This window comes from Poecilia mexicana, unplaced genomic scaffold (assembly GCF_051168715.1).
Source record: "Poecilia mexicana isolate PSO_F unplaced genomic scaffold, ASM5116871v1 scaffold_15, whole genome shotgun sequence".
Classification (NCBI taxonomy): Eukaryota; Metazoa; Chordata; class Actinopteri; order Cyprinodontiformes; family Poeciliidae; genus Poecilia; species Poecilia mexicana.
Genome location: NW_028263384.1, coordinates 14,214,710 through 14,230,555, shown reverse-complemented (window position 1 = coordinate 14,230,555; position 15,846 = coordinate 14,214,710). Strand labels below are relative to the sequence as shown.

The 15,846-nt window shown below is 38.6% G+C and overlaps 1 protein-coding gene across 2 annotated transcripts in view; it reads left to right on the top strand.

Moving 5' to 3' along the window:
- The window catches only part of LOC106914125 (SH3 and PX domain-containing protein 2A-like), a 61,765-nt gene extending 46,189 nt beyond the window's left edge, over positions 1-15,576 (top strand). Inside the window, exons 8-14 of one of the 2 annotated variants that reach the window (XM_014980723.2) lie at positions 2,765-2,878; positions 7,389-7,472; positions 10,208-10,325; positions 10,420-10,748; positions 11,063-11,112; positions 12,208-12,327; positions 12,478-15,576. In XM_014980723.2, the coding sequence (XP_014836209.2) occupies positions 2,765-2,878; positions 7,389-7,472; positions 10,208-10,325; positions 10,420-10,748; positions 11,063-11,112; positions 12,208-12,327; positions 12,478-14,391 (2,729 nt within the window). In that variant the 3' untranslated portion in view covers positions 14,392-15,576. The remainder of the gene's footprint in view (positions 1-2,764; positions 2,879-7,388; positions 7,473-10,207; positions 10,326-10,419; positions 10,749-11,062; positions 11,113-12,207; positions 12,328-12,477) is intronic. The other variant, XM_014980724.2, reaches the window with a different exon arrangement.
- Positions 15,577-15,846: the final 270 nt, after the last annotated feature.

The window sequence follows — 15,846 nt, the reverse complement described above, 5'->3', positions numbered from 1 at the left end:
TACACCCATCTCTAAAGTGGACAAGACAACCACTAATGGTGGTTTTGTTCTTTTTGACTCCTCTGGGATTACCGTGGCCATCTTGGCTCTCTCATTGAGTTGTTGAAGATGTGGGATTGTTTCAAAACCTAACCTTGTTTTAAGGTTGTCCTCAACTTTAGCTCTGATTAATGTAAAGTTATTTTGTTCACTCATGTTTTCAAAAGTCTGAGGTACATATAAGAAAAAAGCCATATTCATACTGACCAGACTCTGCTTACTAATTAGGCAACTCCTGAACATAGTTTAGCAGTTTTAGACCAAAGGGTGCTAATTACCGATGCATGCCACACTTTTCAGCTTTGTATTTCAAAAAAGTAATGAAAAAAAACAAAAGTTTTAGTTCCACTTTTCAATTATGCTCCACTGGGTCAGTCTGTTTTTTCCCCCCATTTTTCCATTTCTACATGCATTTCTTCTTTGATGTTTCATAAATGTATTAATCTCCCTTCTGCTCTTCTCATAACTGTTATGGATAATCATAAGCAACCGTAGCACTTTATACCATGTGACTTTCACAGAATACTGTACACTTGAGGTTTGGACCAGCTGTGAAAGTGTCATGGAACAGTTCTGTCCTCTTTATGGGTCGTCCACACAGCTGTCAGCCATATTGTAGTCCTGTTACCACAACAAATAGTGTGTGTGTGGGGGGTTGAGTGGGTGTGTGGCATATTAAATATAGCACTTTTTTTTTTGCCAGCTTTTTCTTTTGCAGGGATCTGTGGGTGTTTCCCAATCATAGCTTGACTCCACTTTTATTTGTTTAATTAATTCTTAACTAACAATTATTGGTAATGCACTGACAGTTTGATGTATTCTGAGTTCCTCAAGAGCCATGCAAATTATTTATTTTTTCAAAAACAAAAAGACACATTTAGATGGCCAACTTCTTGTATTTTCATCAAAAAAAAAAAAAAACTTTTACTCTTCATATCCTCCTTTAGGTCTGTTAGGATTACCAAAATATTTCTTTTCTCTAAATGGCAGAATAACAAGATACAGTTTTTAAAGATTTTATTTTACTTTCTTTACATTTAGCTGTTTACATGCCCTACTATTACTATGCATTTATGCTATCTGGGAAAGCCCAGACAATGATGTTATGAATTTGTAAGCTTATTTCAATTTGAGTTAATTGGAGGCGTAACTGTAATTACTTTAAGGCAGCACCTCAAACACGTCGCTTCCTTATGTGACATCATGGAACTTAAAGGAAATCTGATAACATATCAGGAAGAAAATTGTGGACCCATCTGACGTTAGTCTTTGGGTGTTTTGCTGCAGAAGGACCGATGCACTTCACCAAATTAGATTGCATAATGAGAGGAGACTACTATGTGGAAACTGTGAAGCAAAACCTCAAGACATCAGCCAGGATGTTAAATCTTGGGTACATATTGGGCTTCCAAATTGACAATAACTCTAAGGAAAGCACCAGATTAGTCATAAGCTGGCCCAAAAAACAACAAAGTCATTGTTTCAGGGTGGCCATCACAAAACCCTGATCGCAGTTCCATAAGAGATTTGTAGGCGAAGCTGAAAAGGTGTGTGATCAAGAAAGCCCTCAAACCTGACTTGACTGCACAAGATCTCTGGGGAGGAACGGGCCAAAGTTCCCTCAAAGTAACGTCGTAAACTTGTTAAAAAAATGTTTGCGTTAAGTCAGTCAGTTTTAAAGGTGATTATACAAAAATAATGAGGAAATGTGTGTCAAATTTTGAATGTGAAAAAAATCTTAAGAACTCCAAGTAGAAATAGTTATATATTTGATCTAAAACAGGAAAAGCTTAACCTTGTACAAGATAATAAAAAAGGTGGTGTTTTTAGCATGTAAAAATCTGGTTTGAATCATCTCTCATTATGTTGAGAAAACCACATTAAAATTGTTGTGAAAGTGACAGTTTTTGACAGTTTTATGCCACATTTCTTCAGATGGTGCTCACACAGTTTATTTTGCACACTTTTGCATATTAGAACTGTTAACCCGCATTTTTGACTCATGAACAAAGATATATCAGGTCAGAGCTTCGCAGAGCTTCACAGAGTGTACCCTACTTTAGAGGAGGGCATTAACATGAATTGCTTATTTGGCAGAAATGTTGAGACATAATGAGCACACACATGTACTCTAGCGCTCACTCACTTATTCATTTCATTACAATCTGACTTTAAAGTGAATCCACATATCCCCCTTTTGAGGCTGTCAGCAGAAAATTGTCGTCGTACTGAGTACAATTAAATCATGTCATCTCCTGCACAGCAAATGGACAATTTGGCCTGAGAATAGCATTTCAGCTGTGTCCTGCCCAATAAAACATTTGGCAGATTGGGATGAAATGCAGAAAGAAAAGAAAACTTTGTCATGAGTCGACCCGTAGCCTGTCAGTGTTCATTCCGATGCTCTTGGCAGCTCTTGAAGTGGTCACCATGTGAGGAAACTCACAAGAATTTTCATGCAGGTTTTGATTCATGGTTTGTGGTTTAAAATGATATATTAAGTAAGAGCCTTCTAAATAAAACAAATATGAACCAACTTATCAGAAGCGTCTGTAAGAATTAAAGAGCAGCTCATTGCTGTTATTTTTTTTAACAGTGCAGACCTGTCTTTACTGGTGACGCTTAATCTACACTGTTTTGATACGTTATGCACCTTGAGGCTTGCTGTGAAACAAAGGTTTGCTGCAAGTCCTGTTGTTTTTCAGCCTCTGTTGTCGTTTGACAGGTTGGTGGTTTGTCAGCACTGCAGAGGAGCAGGGTTGGGTCCCAGCTACTTATCTCAACTCCCACAATGGGACACGGGACGACTTGGAGCTGGGTGCTTCCAAAGCAGGGGAAGGTAAGTCACTGCACAGACTTCTGTCGCCACCCACCTAAATACATCCTCAAATGTTCTGTTACTTACCCACATAGCAGTGCTTAAAGAAAAGTCCCCTTACATTTTTTCAACGTTTGCCTATGCTGAACACACCTCATGATGAAACAGGGTGGTGGCAGCATCATGCTATCAATCTATCAGACTTTATTTAAAGCACTTTTCATAAAGCCTGGCAAAGTGCTTTACAGAAACAGAAAGACAGAAATACAATGCAATCACCAAAAGATCAAGTCAAGTATAAAAAATGGTTGATTCCAGTAGTTGTTGATGATAAATTAAAAATGGGAAATTTATAAATTATAGTGGTTGGGAAGCTTTAGAATATTTGCTCTCCTGGCAAACTGACTAGAATGAGAGAAAAAAAAAAAGTCTTTGGAAATCCAAACCCAGATGCGATACTTCCCAAAAGACTCCACCTGGAGATGTTCCTACAAAGTCTTGAATCAAGGGGTCTGATTACATGTGGCTGCTACAGTTTTAAAATTTAATTTTAATTTTTAAACTTGAAATAAAATGCAACTTTACAGTCACGTTGGTCTGGCACATACAAATCGCAATGAAATACACTGGAGTTTGCTTTCGTAACGTGACAAAGCGTGGAAAGGTTCCATGGGTGTGAATACTTTTTCCAAAGTACTGTACCCACACACACACACACACACGCACACACCCACACACACACACAGCTCAACCCTTGATCCGCAACAAAGTGGGGGAAAACTCAGGTGAGCGTCTCTGCAGCACGTCCACACTGACAGCTGAGGTCCAGCAGCTCTGAACACCTCTCTCTGTCTGTCTGGCTGCCATTACAGCCTCACTCTAACAGAGTTTAGATTCAAACCTGAGTAAACACCGAGAGGTGCCAGGAGGGACCCGACCGCAGCGTCTGAAGTGATGTACTGTAAAGCCGTAGGTAGGAAGGATACAGTGCAGCATTAACGGCTACGGCCACCTTGGAGTGAGCTCACGAAAGAGGCACGAGCTTTCATCAGCAGCAGAGACAGAAAAATAACATCACATTTCACAAGTCATACTGTTTGAATTATGGCTGCGGTTTCAAAAGAAAACCAGCTCTGATGTGACTTAACATTGTTTTGTGCATTGTCTGCTTATCACTGCAAATTGATGCTGAGTGTTGATGTTAGGGTTCGTGAGTTTACTGAAGTCAGAGAGAGCCGTCCAAGGCTTTAATAGCAAACACACTTTATAGAGATTTGTTTTCACCAGAATAACAGGCTGACGTGTAGCACTGAAGTCAGGATCCAGTCAGCGTTATTTCAGTGTTGGACGCAGTGATGGGCCTTCGCCGGGTCTAATTCTTAGAATGTAAGCGGAGAGCGTTTAACTCAACCTGAAACAGTTCAATCAGTGAAGGCACAGTATTAATGGAAAATATACGGGATTTGCCAACTCTCTGGTTAAACAAAGAGCTTTTATAGAGCACAGGATTCTGTTGGCACGGAACATCTTAATGACTCCTAGATGAAGTAAAACAATACATGAGGTGTGGCCAATACTGGAATGACTCCTGTGTTTGACCTCCTGGATTCATATATATATATATATATATATATATATATATATATATATATATATATATATATATATATATATAAGATAAAACAAGGTTTGTGTACTACTAATGTGCAAACATGTCTGTGCCAACTCTCTCCATTCAGTTGGAGGTAGCTAAAAGCTGTTATTTGAGTTTTGTGCTGGAGGGATGGGGAGGGACAATCTGTCAGTTTAATTAGTGTTTATGTGTCTTCTCAGTCATGGGAATGGCATGAATCTCATAAAGATGCTCTTTGTCAGTCCTTCACCCATCTGTGAAGCTCGGTTGTGACAGAAAAAAAAAAGAGTTCTGGAAAATCGATATTAGAAAGGGTTAAAGAAAAGAAAGAAAATAAGATGCAGTGCTGTGGAAAAAAGTATTTCCCCCCCTCACATATTTCAAAATGCATCATAAAGAGGAAAAAGAATAAGTCGCACCTAATTTTAAGTTGCAGGACCAGCCAAACTATGAAGAAAGTGGGATTTATAGTGTGTTAAATACAATAATGTAGTAAAACAAAAAATCATGTAGGAGAAGTTATACTCAATAGAGTTTGAGTCATGGAACAATAATGCTTGATGGATTATTTTTTAAATGTAAAAATCAAGTTTTCTTTTTTTTAAGGAGCCTAGTCAATTGCTGACATTTTTGATGCTGTAACATGGTGCTTAGCAGACTTTTCCACTGTGGTTGAATTGAAACAATACATCAAAGAAGAGTGAGCCAAAATACCTCCACAGTGATGTAAAATACTCATTGCCAGTTGTCATAAATGCTTGACGGCACCTGTTGCCCTCAAGCAAGAAGCTACTAGGGGGCAATTATGTTTTCACAAAGTGTCCGGTTGGTTGGGATACATACATATATAAAAATCAAATCATCATCTTAAAGCTGCTTTTCAAATGTTCTCTGATTATATTTGTCAAAATTTGTTTAATGATTTGAAACATTTAGGGCTGACAAAAAAAAACAAAAAAAAAAAACGCAGAAACTGATGAAATCTGTAGGGAAGCAAATCTCACAGTGCCATACCTTTGAAACTATTTTGGACAATAGATCTGCTCCCCTACTGAAAGACGCATAATGTTGCCATGATAAGTGGGGCAGTAGTTTAAGCAACAGCTCAAAGGAAAGACTGGATTTCAAACAGCTGAGCAAACAGCTGGCATTGGTATGTCAAACAAATCTGCACAAAATTTTACATTTCTCAAATTTCATCTGCTCGAACTGTTCAAAACTGAAATGTAAGAAGACGGTTTGGCAAATGAGGGGGGTTTATGTGCCAAACTATTTCTGTCCTCCAAGTAGTTGCCAGGCAACAAGTGGATAGTATTGGGAGAAACGGACTGGCATATAATCCCCATATAAAAAGACAGAGTTTGTGATTTTTTTTTTTTTTTTTTAACTCAATGGGTTTTATATAATGGCTTCAAAACCTTTTTACATATTCAGAAGGGGTCTGATTTACAGAAGAATTAAGGAACATTTGTGACAATAAAATCTGAGCAAACCAGAGATTGTGCAGCCATCATATTCACAAAGTTCTCAAAAAGGACATATTCACCTGGACCTCCAGATCCCCCAGGGCGAGAGACTACTGTGAACTCCTCTTGATTTATTGAAAGTAGACACCCCTTATTAACAAGAAAGCATTGATATACTTTTTTTTAGTCTTATAATCATAAAACTGCAGTGTTTAGGGTGTTCATAGAGTGCGTATAATAGATGTAAAATTAGGTGCTTAGTTTGTAGATGAGGCATAATTTAGCATAATTCGAACCATTAGATGGCAGTAAAGTACTTATATGAGCCTTGCTGTTAGGTTTGTATGCACCAACAGGTATTAGTGGTTCACGTAGCAAAATGTAGGACTCTGGACGATCGACAGAGATTGTGCAAAGAGGAGTGGTCAAAGATGCCTCCCCAAATATGGAGAGTGTTTTTCTTCCATCTTTGTATCTATTATGTCTACTGCAAGAGAAGATCGGTTTTGGATTGTAATTCAAAACTCTTGTTTGACACAGAAATATTTAAAATGTCCCACCTCTACTTTAATTTTATGCCTGTGGTTGAGCCTGATGCTGTTTGCACTGACAGAGGTGGGAAATGACAAGCGAAATTATGGAACTAAAAGGGGATCCAGCACACTTGTAGTGAACCAGGCTTTGGTTTTTATGATTTTTCAAACATCTAAACAGTATTTGTCACATTAATAAAGGTATCTATCACTAAGCTGCCTTGTCTTTATTTGATAATAAAAAAAGAAAAATGTCTTCAAAGAAAAAAAAAATCATCTGGTTTAGTATGTGACCCAGGTACAAGAGATCATTTTGGTTTCTCCTGTTTCGTAAACATAACAAAGGCCAACTATGGACCATTTCAGCTGTACCCCCCCCAACAGGTGGTGAACTTTGTTGGCTCTCTTAATTAATCTGCATTTCTGCATCAGCAATGTGTGCACCATATGCCCAGACACAACAGGATGAGAAAAACATCCTAATTACATGCTGGGGCGAAGATGTCTTGGTTGTAGCACTTCCTTTCTAACCATCGCTCCATCCATCGCTCCATCCATCGCTCCATCCATCCATCCATCCATCCATCCATCCATCCATCCATCCATCCATCCATCCATCCATCCATCCATCCATCCATCCATCCATCCATCCATCCATCCATCCATCCATCCATCCATCCATCCATCCATCCATCCATCCATCCATCCATCCACATCTAACCGCTTATCATGGTTTGTACTGTTGTCTTGTTTTTATGTCTTCTCCGTAGCTAATAACGGGCCTCCTCTGGTCTGGCCCATGTCATTTGTGTGCTGTGTGTTTGTGTAACGTTTACGCCTGCTCTTCATGTCTACATGTTTGTTTGTTTGTTTGTTTGGTAACCACGTTCATATGTCAGTTACTAAGCGACATAAGGCTCATCTGAAGAGGCTGGACCGGAGATGGACGCTGGGGGGTGTCATCAGTCGGCAGCAGAGCCGAGGTGAACTGAGATAAATTACCCGTTGTCTCCCTCCCTCTCCTCCTTCCTTCCTTTGGATTATTGTTCTCTTTCACACCATTCCATTCATTATCTCTCATCACATGACTCAGTTTGCTCCTCTCTCCACATCCACATATTTGTTCTGTTCTGCATCTTGTTTTGTGTCTCGACTTAACCAATTCATCATGTAGCGCCAGGCACAAAATCTAACCACTAACCCGTGCTCATGTAAAAAGAACCAGTTATTTTAAATTAACACCTTAACATGCACTAAGTATTAATGCTAGGCTCAAATTATTCTTGTATATTGTAGTCGTAGGATGTGAGTCAAAACTAGCAATCTGAGTTTTGCAGAAAATCATTATCCACTCATCTGAAAGTAGTTACATAATAGACCTTGGAATGCCTGAGGCTGCATTTTAAAGCTGTATTTTACTTTTTATGAGGAAATTAAACATGTATGTAGATTTGCAATGGGTATGGACCTTAGCAAGAATAAGCAATTATCTTGCAGTGGTTCAGATATTTACCAGTACTGACTGATAAACAATAACTCTCATTAATACATGTCCTTCGCAGTCTTTTGATTAAGAACAAAGAAGAAAGGAAAGAGAAGGCCTATGTTTAGCTCTTGGCAGTGTGAGCTCCTCTTGGGATTATAGAAAGAGATGTTGACTATGTTGATGTGTTGACTAAAAAATAAATACTTTTTTGCAGACTCTGCAAGAATAATTTACAATGCCGTTGCAGGCAGTGCATGTTGCGGCTAAGATGATGTCTGATTCAGAATTTCCCTCTACGCTTTTTCTGAGGGAAACACTGAAGGAGTGTCTCCCCACCTGTCCACATGGTGTAACACAATGTGGTTAAAGTCCTAAATGAAAAAGGAATAAAGCATATGAAATTATGAAGTGGCTATTAAATTGGTTTATATAAATAGATTTGCTAATGTTGCACAGAAAAGTACTTTTTATCTGCTGGTCCCTCTTTTAAACTTTCCCCATCTGTTTAGACAGGAACTGCTATAATAACAGGAAATAACGATATTACTCGGCCCCTTGGCCTCATGGGAATGTAGAAATGAGCGTGATGCCTTTGCTTGCTATTATGTTCAGATTGAGGAGATGATTCCTGTCACAAGGCCATAGACACTGGGATTTTGCTCCCTATGCTTTGCGTTTTCCAGTTCGGTACTCTCAGTGTAACACTAAATATAGTATTAGTGTGATAACTGTCATGGTTAACATAATTTCATAGCGTTTGCTATGTCGAGTTATGATTGATGTAGTGCCTTCCTTAAGTATTCATATCCTTAGAACTTTTTAAAACATTTTTACACATCTCAACCAACAAAGTAGGTCATAACTGTAAATCCGGTGATGCTATAGTTTTTAAAGCTTCTCATAGATACTTAAAAAGAATTGTGGCATGCATTTCTATTCAGCCACACAGTCTAAAATGATTGAGGTCTGGACTTTGACTAGGCCAGTCTAAAACATAAATGTGCATTGATCAAAACCATTCCATTGCAGCCCTGTTTGGGGTCACCATGCTGGAGGACGAACCTCCCCCTAAGTTTCAAGAGTTTTGCAGCCTCTAACATGCTTTCTTCCAGGATTCCACTATATTTGCATGACTAAAAGTAGCACCACACTTTTCAGATTTGTAGGGTACAACAACATGGCAAAGTGTATGAATGTTTATGAGGCATTGTAACAGATAGCAGATCGTCAGTGTAGTAAATAACTGGGCAAAAAGGTAAATTGAAATGAGTCTGTTTGCCTCCCCAAAGATGGAGAGCGTTTCATCTCCATCTTATATATATATTAACATATGTTAACATTTAACATATTAAATGTTTCTTCAGGGGATTCAGACGCTAAATCTTCCTATCATGTAGTGTTGGTTATTTCAAGGATTAGCTAATCAGAGAACCTTTTCATTCCAAATGTCTCTTCTACACGTACAGCATATATCCCCCAACATCTGGTGGGAGAACAAGAGAAGAAAACTTTTATTTGTTTTTGCACCTTTTATTTATTTTGTCAAAAAACCCAGATCTAAGCCAATTTTCCTTTTCATTCCTTCCATCGGACCACTTTTGGTTGGGTTCAGGATTAATTAGAGAACAACAGACCTTTTGAATGAAAAAAATATGTTATTCTACCACCACCACCACCACTGTGCCTCATTGCTTTTTATGGATGTTGAACATCAGACTAGTGCTCAGTGTACAGTGGTTACAGTCCTCATGCAGCGTGTTGTACCTATTAGTTGTTTTATATTGTTATTTAGATTCTTGAAAAGCAATTACCTTTAATACCTCAACGCACGCCATCTGCGTAAGGCCAGAAAATTCTTTTTAGCTGCTGCAATGGCAAAAACATTTTCTTAAAGGCATGAATTTATAGTGTCTTGTAGTTGTTTTTCTTACTGCATTCTAAAGTTATTTTGGCTTCATTAAAAAATTATAAACACTGATAATTGCCAGAGAGCATTTTAACACATGAACTAAGCACATCAGTGCAACTGGCAGCTGAAACATCGCGCAAAAATTAGATCCAGTAGAAGAAAAACGGATCTCTGTATCAGCGTCTTCTGTGTCATTCGGTGCCAGCGTTTCATGAAAAGTTTCCTTTTTTGCTTTTTCTTTCGTGGCAATTTACATTTTGTTTTCAGATTTATGACATCTGTCAGATCTTAGCTGTTTTTCTGTCATTTCCCTTTTCTAACAGAAGAGAAGTACATCACAGTGCAGCCTTACTCCAGCGAGGGCAAAGATGAAATTGCTTTTGAGAAAGGAGTCATCGTTGAGGTCATTCAGAAGAACCTTGAAGGCTGGTGGTTTATCAGGTACGCCTCTGCTCGCTTGCTGTGGACATTTTTGTCGGCCTTCGTATAAAAAAAAAAAAAAAAGCCAATTTTACGGTTGTCTCTTCTCTCGCAGATACCAAGATAAAGAGGGCTGGGCTCCAGCTTCTTACCTCAAGAAAGTGAAGGATGATTTGTCTCCCCGCAAGAAGACGGTCACAGGCCCGGTTGAGATCATTGGAAATATCATGGAGATCAGCAACCTGCTAAACAAGAAGGCTTTAAGCGAGAAGAATGTGCAGACTGATGGAGTCCCTGAGAGTCCCCAGGTTTCCAGGAAGGAGATCAGCTTGCCGATTCCCTGCACCGAATCCAGCCCAGTTAACGCTCCACAGGAGGGAAAAAGCAAAGTAGAACCTGCCTCACCGGCCGTAGCCCGGATAACCCCACATCGAGTGGAAATAGGTCAGTTGTGGTAATTGCATATTATGTTTTACGTATATTGAATAACTAATAGATTTGTCTCCATTTGGCTCATCGTTTATTTCTCTCTTGTGATAAATGACGTCTTTTAAATCTCTGAAAATTCTACAAATCACTTTACAATGTGTTTGAATATCTATGCATTGGATGCTTTTTCTTTGTTTAAGCCACACCAAGACATATAACAAGGCTGATGTACACAAAAATCTACACAAGTGCATTATCCTCCTCCCTGATAAATGATGATGAAAATAGTAACCAAATGCCTATTTTGTCTTTAAATTCTGCTTTCACAGGTTCCCCTGTTCTCAGGCAAAAACCTCCCCCTCGAAGAGATGCAACCCTGGTAAGAATAATCCATCTACTCTCTTTGTTTTCTAGTTGTTTTTTTAACTACTGAAACACATCTCACTAGTTGGTTATCTAAATGGTTTTGCACAGTTTGTTTAGGCAAAGATTATAAACAACACCAGAAAATAGCCAAGACTTCAAAAACAAAAATCTCAGCACCTTTATTCTCTTAGTTATTCACCAAAGTGAATGTCATTTAACATTTTGTGTAAGTTGTGACAAAATATAGAATTACAGTTTTTTTTCTTTGTTTTTACTTTCAGTTTATTTTTATTAAGCAAATAAAGCTATCCAGACCATGTTGGCTATATGTGAAAGAATAATTGCAACCTGAATCTTATAATATCTGGGTGGACAATGCTAGGTGGCAACAGCTGACATCGGCATTTTTAAACTGCAGTCAGTCTTTTACATCCTTGTAGAGGATAATTTATCTGCTTCTCTTTTTTACAGAACTGTTTTCACATTGGAAAAATCTTTGAGCATAAGTGGTCTGTCAAATATCCTAAACGGATTTAAGTCTGGCAAATGTCACATATGGCTATGTATAGTGTCTGAAATCTTTTAACCTACTTCATGCTGTTAGATGGGTACCACAACTCATTTACAATAGAAATTGGGGTTGACAGAGTATGAAGGGATCACTTTTGTGTTGCTTTAAGAGCTTTATTATTTTATAAATGACATCATAATTTGAAAAAAACATATATATATATATATTTTTAATTTAGTAATGTATTTGTTACAATAAGCAAAAACCTAAATATATATATATATATATATATATATATATATATATATATTATGGATCAAATACTTTTACATAGCACTATATGCACCTAGGAATGTAGAAAATACCATTTAAATTTTAGGTTAACAGTCCTCCAATAAAGTAGTTGTAGTAATCAACCCCAAAATGGTAGAATAATTTTAAAATAACAACAGAATTAATAAAATGCAAATCTGCTGTTTCAAGGTTTTTAGTTTTAAGTAAAATTACTCTTTAAATGGAGTGAGATGAAATAGTGTGCATGTAGTATGCTTCTTCACTCATTTTCAATAGGTTTAAAAGGCTCTCTTTATCATTTAGGGTTTTCAGCTGCCCTCCCCTCCAGAGCCCCCTGCAGTTGAAGCTGAGTATTACACCATTGCCGATTTCCAGTCTTGCATATCCGATGGCATCAGTTTTAATGGAGGTCAGAAAGCCGAGGTAAACACCCTTTCAAGTTAAAACATTGAAACAATATAATAAATTTAAATACAGTAAATGCACACAATCCTGTGCTTCATCAGTTTAGCATTTCTTCTCATTCAGAATCATGCTATTAAAAACGTAAACTATTTTATTTGTGTACTTTAGGTGATTGAAAAGAATTCTGGTGGATGGTGGTATGTCCAAATTGGTGAGAAGGAGGGCTGGGCTCCATGTTCCTACATTGACAAACGTAAAAAGCCCAACTTGAATCGGAGAACAAGCACTCTGTGCCGCCCGAAGGTGCCACCCCCTGCCCCGCCAGTCAAAAAACAGGATTCAGTGGAGACAGCACCTCCGAGCAGTCCGGGATCAGATGCCCCGGAGTCTCCTGTATCTCCTAGTGGGCCAGTTTATGAAGAGCCAGAATATGATGTGCCTGCCATTGGAGATCTGGACCTGGAATCTGAGTTTGAGTTTCTGAGAGGGGAAAGTTCTCTGGTGGACTTTAAGAATGAAGAAACGTCCTCTGAAAAGGGGTCTCATTTGTCTTCCAAGCCATCTCCTGCTTCATCACTCCACAGCGCCTCCTTTAAATTGGGTGAGTCATTTGAGGATGGCCAAGAAGCAGAAGGAGAAGCTGGGGGAGAGGAAGAATGTATCTATGAGAATGATGGCTTCCTGCCCTTCAGGGAGACCCCAGAGAGACAGGGCAGCAGAGACTCAAACTTATCCAAGACAAGCGTTTTGTCAGATAATGGCAAGACTGCAAACCAGGCATCAGGTGGATGGAGACCTGCTGGTAACAGGCTCAAGATTGACTTGAATGGGACTCCACCTTCAGCCAGATCTGAGGAAGCATCCAGTCCCAAATCTGCTTCGTCTGAGTCAACCCCAGATCTCTCCAGACCAAAGAAAGACAATGAAGAAAGCAAGATGACCTCCTTCACCAAGTCTTCCTCTAAATTGAGACCTGTGGTGAGACCTAAGCCACAGCTAGCCAAAGCATCTAGCGCAGAGAAGATGGACATCAGCACCTTAAGAAGACAGCTGCGGCCAACAGGTCAGCTGAAGAATGGCACCAAAAGTAAAGGTGAAGATTCTGAGACAGCTTCAGTCATTTCCTCAGAAGATTCCTTTTCATCTCAGAGTACGTCTGATCTCTCATCCATCTACTCCAAAGGAAGCCGAGGTGAGTCTGACATGGACGGTTTCAACCTGTATCGCACAACTGATCCCTATGAGAAAGTTCAAGACTCTGAGCTCAGCTTCCCTGCTGGGGTGGTAGTGGAGGTCCTTGAGAAGCAGGAAAGTGGCTGGTGGTATATTCGCTGGGGAGATGCAGAAGGTTGGGCTCCTACATACTTTTTGGAGCCTGCCAGACAACAAGATGACATGGGAGAGTATGAATCCTATGGTACACCAACCAAACCTGGATGCCTCAGCAAGTCCAACAGTCTCGAAAAGAACGAACAAAGGGTGCGAGTGTTGAACAACATCAACCTGAATTTAAAGAAGGTCATGCCGCCCATTCCTTCCAAACCTCCAGGTGGTCTCTCCAAACCTGCAAGCTTGTTCAGTTCACTTAAGCAAAACAGCACCAAACAACAGCAGGTTGTCAGACCTCAGTCAGTCTTCATCTCAGCTCCGATCCGAGACGGTGCCAGTCCTGCTGTGTCCCTCAGAAGAAATGAGTCCCTCAACTCAACAGACAACCCACGTGTCAGCCCCACAGTGCGACGCAATGCTTCTTTTGGTGCTGTGCCTCGCAGTCTGCCATCAAACAACAGGAACAGATCTGGTACCGGCAGCTCGGAGTCTTTGGGCCTGAGCTCTCCGAAGAATGCCCTTCCAGTGTCCCCAGTGAAACCTAAGCCCCACATCATCCACAGTAACCTCAGGGAGGTATATGTCTCCATTGCAGATTACCATGGTGACGAGGAGACTATGGGATTTCCTGAGGGGACAAGTCTGGAGGTTCTTGAAAGAAACCCTAATGGCTGGTGGTACTGCAAGATTCTGGACAATGGCAGGCCAAGGAAAGGATGGGTTCCCTCTAATTACCTTGAGAAGAAGCACTAGATCTCTCTCTTGAGCTGACAGTGCCATAGACATACGTATCCAGTCTTATAAATGCGTTGGTTTACTCTAAAAGGCTAATCCGGTACCTGCAATAATACAAGCAGCAAAGTGAAATAGTAACCAAGCCAAGACAGATTACAACTGGTGAAATGAGTCTACATGTTAAAGTACCTAAGACCTTGCACTAAAAGCTTGGGATTTAGTGACGAAACCAAATAGCAGCAAGAATAACTGAATGTTTGCCAGAAGTTTAAGCACGTTACAAAAATATTCACAACCCTTAACGACTTCACGCTACGTAATTTTACGATCACAAACGTGTCTGTGTTTTCTTAATAGTTTATGTCATAGACCAACACAAAGGTATATACACAAAGGTATAGGTTTAAAGAAAGTGATTCAATTTTCACAATTTTTTTAACTCAGTCCCCTTAACTCTAATATCCCTAAATAAATGTAAGTGCTAGTAGTAAGTTGTACATAAAATCTTAATAAGATACAGTGAAGTTTGTGATTGTAATAAGACAAACTGTGAAAACGTTTGAGTGTTATGAATACTTTTGCATGGTGCTGTGCATTTAACTTGAAGACTATCTTCAGTTTTCTAATTCTTGAACCATTTTCTGTAACTTTTAAATGCATAACTTATCACATTTTAAGGAATTAAAGCTTACTGCATGTTTAAAATGATTCATTATATCAACAACACCTTTCACTCATTTTCTTTGCTAAAGAAAAGCTTTGTTGTCTAAGCTGCTTTGTGTTAGTCACATCATGGTGCTGCATGTTATATACTGTACGTCTCCTTTATGTAAAGCATTTTATCCATTTTTTGTAGTATTGTTCCAAAGAAACAAATTGTGAGCATCTCAGATTTTCAGTATTTTGATTTTGTTAGTCATTTCTGAATGAACTTGCAATATCTTTTTTTTTTATCTATCCTTTTTTCTGCAAAAATTAAATCTTGCATCAGTTAAAAAAATAATTTATTCATTCCTTACACTTGTATTAAAAAAGATCACAGCTTTAATCAGACAGTAACATTTGAATTTCTGCTGGGCAGTAAATTTGACACAACTCCTTTTTTGTTTGGGATGCTCCTTTGTGTTTTATGCCAAATGTGTGACCAGTTACAATAACTGAAGTGCCAAAAAATGACTCTAATAAATGCACTTTTTGACATTATGTGTATTTTTTATTGCACAAAGTTTAATACGTTTTCCTAATTCCACAAATTAGGGACACTTCTTTGAATTATGAGGGGTGAATACAAAAATAATAAAAATAAAATAAATAAATAATAATAATAATAATAATACATTTGAATATACAAAATTATTAGTCTTTCTTTAAATACAAAACGCAAAAACCTGCATCTGTCAAATTGCAATCAAAGGCAGTCACCTTAATTAGCATTAAAATAGTGATTAAAAGAAGTAATTATCTAGAATAATT